Genomic DNA, 6,161 nt, shown 5'->3' on the forward strand with positions numbered 1-6,161 from the left:
AGCGGTTTAGTCCTGCTGGCCACGTTACCTGGAAAACTGTCTGTGGACAAACGGTGGCTTCTTCATCCTGAAAGCGAGATGAGCGCCGCAACCCCATAGTCTCCTTGGACTGAACCGTCCAGGGATCCTTTACCTTACCTATTAGAGGATAACACATGGAAGAAAAAAGTATTTTGACTTCCAGTGGAAAAGAAAAAAGATCGCAGCAGCAGCCCTACCCCTTTTTTTAAAAAAAATAGTTTATTAAGGGTTTTCTTGTTTTACAGTGTAAGTGTAATGCCTCGTATTTTTTTTCCTCATGTAACATTTTTACAAATCCGTTTCATTTGTTGAGGCATTAGGGGGAGAAGGGGAAAAAAAGAAAAAAAAATGAAAGGGGGGTGGAGGGAGGGGAGATGGATGGGGTGGGGTCGGGTAGCGGTGTTTCTATTATGCTTAATGTATGTAGAGTTTGGTGTCAGCGTGCTTGTGTTGTTCACTTGTGTTCCTTTGGTGGTGAGAGAGGTTGGGGTTGGCCTAGGGTGTGGTTATTCGTTTGGGGTTGGCTGTGGTGATCTTTGTTTTCGTGTGTGAGTGAGGTGGGTGGGTGTTTTGGATCAGGTTAGCCATATTGATTTGTATGCTGTTGGTGGATTATTGTCATTGTCCTGTTGGGCTGTGTATGTGATCAAGGGGAGCCATACCGGGGTGAAGGCGTCTTCTTCTGTTTGTCCCCGTGTCAGTTTCAGTTTATTAGTTAATTTTTCTAGTAGAGCAGCCCTACACTTGAGAGAGGAGCTATTAGGGAGGGGTGTCTCTGTTGGGATTATTTTGTGGAAGACACCCCAGCTTAAAAATAATTTTTTTTCTCTCTCTCTCTTCAGACTTTAACAACAGTTTTGGAGTCCTTACTTGATGGCAGCTTTGGAGTCAGCCCCACCCAGAGTGATGACTATCGGCTGGCCTGCCACAAACTCTTTCCCTTAGCATCTGCTTTTGTCTCTCCCACGAAGGAAGATGATGGTAGCTTTGCATCGATCAATCATACAGCCATTCATCACAATGTGCTGTCCAATGAAATTTAAAGCCGAGCAATGGGATTTGTGCTCTCTTCCAGACTGGTTGAACACAGTTCAGGGTTTCTACTTCCGAACACATTGGAAAAATTCAAACAGGCAGTTGAATGAAAATGTCCTGTGCTATGAGCTCATTTCTCTCAACAGGAGCTGCTGATATTTATGTAGACATCTATCTCTGCATAATACTGGTTATGTTTATATTTGTACAGTTATGGATCTTTTTATCCAAAATCATGGACGCAAGAGATTGACCATTCACATGAATGCTGTTACATATTCAAATAAATACAGCCACTTCTTATAAAGCCTATTGGATTAGCAAACTTGGCAAGTTAAAAGGGTTATCATACTTGTCCATTGTTTTCAGCTTTTTTATTTGTTTCTTTCAAAGCACAAATCCTAATTATGGGTGATGGCAGTTTTCTGTTTATTTAAAGCATTTTATGGAAACTGCTTAATTCGGAGAGCTTATTTGTGTTTTTAAATTGGTATGCTTTTTTTAAAAAAAGCTATAACCTCCTTTTTCTCGTAACTATTAGTTTGAACTGTTTATTAAATATTTTTGAACTATTGAATACCCGCTATTACTGTTTAGATACTTGTTTCTTCACCACTTACAAATTTTGAAATATTATTCCACTTTTTTGTGGGGGGAGGGTACAACAACATAGAATGTGGCCAATCCCAGATAATAAGTTATGTTTAAATAGGATGTTGAGCTCTGTTAAAACTCACAAGAAATGAACTTCAGTTTTTGCTGAAGTATTGATTTAAGTGCTATAAAGCAATTAGTGGTTAATATTTACTTTAACAAATTTAAATGAGCACAATTAGTTTGTCTACAAATCACAGTTGATATTTTTCTTTGTATTTTGGTGCATTAATCCAAATGGATTACGTCTACAACACATCAAAGTTCTAAGTCAGCCATCTTAAATGTTTTACTTCATGGCATCAATGGCTATTCATGACAACTTTATATAAACTGCTGTCCAAACTTAAAATACACCCCTGACTTGTACAGAAAATCCATTTTCTGAAAAATAATCGAACCAGTTTATTTTCCTTTTAATGGTTAATGTAAATATTTAAGTAATATTACTTAGGCCCTATGCAAAATCCAAGAAGGGACGTTTTACCAAGACAGACAGTTATCTTGAAGACAGTCTCTTCTGTCATCTGTTTAGAATCAATAGTTGAATGAAAAATTCACTGTAAAATAATGCCAACTGATGTAATGCTGTAATAAATTATTTTGTACACATTGGCTCTGGTTTTGTGTTTCTATATATATTGAATGGGGACGCGGGTGGCGCTGTGGGTAAAAGCCTCAGTGCCTAGGACTTGCCGATCGAAAGGTCGGCGGTTTGAATCCCTGCGGCGGGGTGCGCTCCCGTCGCTCGGTCCCAGCGCCTGCCAACCTAGCAGTTCGAAAGCACCCCCGGGTGCAAGTAGATAAATAGGGACCGCTTACTAGCGATGTCACGCTGGCCACGTGACCCGGAAGTGTCTCCGGACAGCGCTGGCCCCCGGCCTCTTGAGTGAGATGGGCGCACAACCCTAGAGTCTGTCAAGACTGGCCCATACGGGCAGGGGTACCTTTAGCTTTACCTTTATATATTGAATGTTTATTTTTATGGGGCCGTGGTCATGAAATCTTTCTTTTAAAAACGATGAAAATGATGACCACAGGATGCTGCCTTAGACCAAATCAGACCATTAGTCTGACCATTACCACTGAGCTGTGGAATTTTTGAGCCACATGTTGACCTGGAGGGGGTTTCTAGTAGATCAGAACTTACCACCACCATGTGATGGCCTTGTCTGTCAGCAGTGGTTTTCTAAGGCAGAGTTTACCCATCAGGTTATTAGGAAAGATCCACCTCTCCCATTAGTAAATGTGTGTCAACAACAATAAGAACCTGAAGAACAAGCCTTGTTGGTTGATGGACACTTGTTTCACCTTTGCTAAACATTGGAGAGACTTGGAAGACTGATTGATTGATTGAATTTGCCGTATTTTTCGCCCCATAGGACGCACCTAGTTTTTTGGGGGGGAAATAAAGAGGGAAAAAATTATTTCCCCCCCAAGTGCAGGGCTGGAAGAACCAGGTCGGGGAACAGCGGGAAGGCGCGCTCCGCCTCCCCGCTGTCCCCCGAGCTTGTGGGGCTGGCGATGGGGAAAAGTGCGCTTCTCCCCATCGCCAGCCTCCAAAGCAGGTCTCCGCAAGAGGTGGGAGAGCTTCGGGGTGCAGGCAGCTCTCCCACGGCTTGCGGACAGCTTCCTGAAGCCTGGAGAGCGAGAGGGGTCGGTGCGCACCGACCCCTCTCGCTCTCCAGGCTTCAGCGAAAGCCTGCATTTGCCCCACAGGACGCACACAGATTTCCCCTTCATTTCTGGAGGGGAAAAAGTGTGTCCTATAGGGCAAAAAATACGGTATATACCACCCTATACCCAAAGGTCTCGGGGCCGTTCACACAACCTCCTGCTGCACTGGTTTAATTTAGCTCCTCTTTCAGATCCAAATGCAGAACACTGGGTTTCGGTGTTAACTAATTCTAATATCCATTGTGGGAGAAAGGAAATACGTAAGAAGTCTCTAAAGAAAACAAGAAAGGCAAAAGATGAGTTTTAAAAACGAATGCACGCATGCATACACACATATTCTATATTGCTTTGAGGAGCTCACTTCCAGGTCACCGATTCAAAACACAGCTTTTAGCATTTGTTAATAATTATGTTAATGCCTCTGTGATTTCTTACGTTAAGATGCCTTCTTGGCTCCCGCTCAAGTTCTGCTGTTAAGACATCTGTTCACATTACAAAATCCACAATCGTAGTGAAGTTAGACTGCCAAATTCAGTAGCAGCTTCTGGGTTTGAATTTATCTGATTCTTGTAATATCATGTAATAGAAGCAGATTGGTAAAAGCTCAATTTCTTGAGTGACCTGCTAAGTCACAGACTTATTTATCTATTTATCCCCTTCCCCTTTTTATGAAGATTACCCACCCTGGGATCCCACAGCTAATTCTCCCCTGGTCTCCTCGCTGGCCCAAATAGGACTCATTTAGCCAGCTCGCCCTGGTGATCATCTAATGTTTATTGGATGGATTTTCCCCCCAAATTGATTTTTTACTTCTGAATTTATTGTTATTCACATTTTATACTGTATTTTAAGCTGTTTTTTGTTGCATCAATTAAGTGTTTTAAATTTGTTAGCTGCCCTGAGCCTGGTTTTCTGAACCGCGAAGGGTGGGGTATAAATAAAAAAATATTATTATTATTATTGATGGCATCCTATAGAATAAAAGGTCTCTTGGTGCTTACAGTAAGTAAATATAAAAGCAATCATTTCTTGGCTGGAAGGTTCTTGGGGTGATCATGTTTGCTTTGCACTGAAAGAAGGGAGTTGTCGTTTAGTCGTGTCCGACTCTTCGTGACACCATGGACCAGAGCATGCCAGGCGCTCCTGTCTTCCACTGCCTCCCGCAGTTTGGTCAAACTCATGCTGGTAGCTTCGAGAACACTGTCCAACCATCTCGTCCTCTGTCATCCCCTTCCTGTGCCCTTCATCTTTCCCAACATGAGGGTCTTTTCCAGGGAGTTTTCTCTTCTCATGAGGTGGCCAAAGTACTAGAGTCTCAGCTTCAGGATCTGTCCTTCCAGTGAGCACTCAGGGCTGATTTCCTTAAGAATGGATCGGTTTGATCTTCTTGCAGTCCATGGGGCTCTCAAGAGTCTCCTCCAGCACCATAATTCAAAAGCATCAGTTCTTCAGCGATCAGCCTTCTTTATGGTCCAGCTCTCACTTCCATGCCCCACTACTGGGAAAACCATAGCTTTAACTATACGGACCTTTGTTGGCAAGGTGATGTCTCTGCTTTTTAAAGAAGGGAGTACTGCACATTAATGCCTGCTCACCGCAGCTCAGCCCCCTGACCTTGGCTTTCAGCAGAAGAGCTGGAGGGAGATCCATGGGGCAGGAACATGCGGTGCAGGGAGGAGCTTTGGGCAACAGGGCCGCTCAGTCCCAGGAAGGAGCCTCCAGAGGTGCGGCTGTGCACTCGCATGCTCACTGTTCAGAACGGCTCCATGGGGGGGGGGGGCAGAGCCATGGGACCTCTTGGGCATGGAGGCAAAACACTTGGGCCCCTCCTTGTAGCCTGCCTTCCTTCTCATAGCTGTTAACCGTCCCTTATTTGGCGGGAAACTCCCTTATCCCAGCGCCGTGTCCCGCTGCTGTCCCAGATTGATGATGTCCCTTAAATTTCCCGGGTTTCATGCTCGCCCGGCTCAGGAGGGAAGCAGCGGCTCGGGGTCCTCCGCCTTGAGAGAGAGCGTGCGCATGAGCTGCCGCATCTCCGTCTCTCCCTTTCCCCCCTCAGGGGCACGTCGTGAGGAGACGGGTGGTGGCAGGCGGGCAGGCAGCCCCTCTCTTGCAAGACTTTCACCGCGCTGCCAGGGGACGCCAGAGGTGGCCGTGGCAGCGGCTGAGGAGACGGCCTGAGGGAGGAGGAAGAGGAGGGGATGGGGAGGGACGCAGAAGGGCGGCGCTTCCGCGGCCACTGTGGCGCCGCAACTATCTCTTGCTTGCAGGCAAGAGTCTTTCCCCCCCCTTGGGCGGGGAAGGGCCGATGGAACTCCTCGCGCCAGGACGACGGCAGCCCCGACGTGCTGCATAGCATCCCCTCCAACCAGTGCAGCATCTTTAATGTAGTGATTTCCCCCTCTGCATCCCTTTCATAACTCTATTTTTATAAATCATTTGTCCATCCATAGTTCACATTTTTACTACAAGTTTTCTGTCAATCCTACCAATGTATGTAACTCTTTACAATAGCTTTTCCAATAAATTATAAACTCTCTCCCTTCTTTCTTAAAGAGGTCCTCTTCCTGGTTTCTAATTCTGCCTGTGAGCTTTGCCATCTCGACGTCCTTCATCGGTTTTGTCTGCCACTTTTCTTTGGTCGGAGTTGTAGACCCTTAGCATCATCTAGTTCCTGCAAAACACAGTCAGTGGCAGCCAAAGCAGCATGGCTCCATCAGTGCCGGATTTCTGTATAAGCCAAGCCAAAATCCCTTATTTTGGCTGCTGATCCC

General features: G+C 45.3%; 1 protein-coding gene across 1 annotated transcript in view; it reads left to right on the forward strand.

Annotated features, from left to right (window-relative positions):
- NAA16 (N-alpha-acetyltransferase 16, NatA auxiliary subunit) overlaps nucleotides 1–2,325 on the forward strand; it is a 39,354-nt gene extending 37,029 nt beyond the window's left edge. The window contains exon 20 of the mRNA XM_028738073.2: nucleotides 864–2,325. Coding sequence (XP_028593906.2) covers nucleotides 864–1,064 — 201 coding nt within the window. The 3' untranslated portion in view covers nucleotides 1,065–2,325. The remainder of the gene's footprint in view (nucleotides 1–863) is intronic.
- Nucleotides 2,326–6,161: the final 3,836 nt, after the last annotated feature.

Source organism: Podarcis muralis, chromosome 8 (assembly GCF_964188315.1).
Source record: "Podarcis muralis chromosome 8, rPodMur119.hap1.1, whole genome shotgun sequence".
Taxonomy (NCBI): Eukaryota; Metazoa; Chordata; class Lepidosauria; order Squamata; family Lacertidae; genus Podarcis; species Podarcis muralis.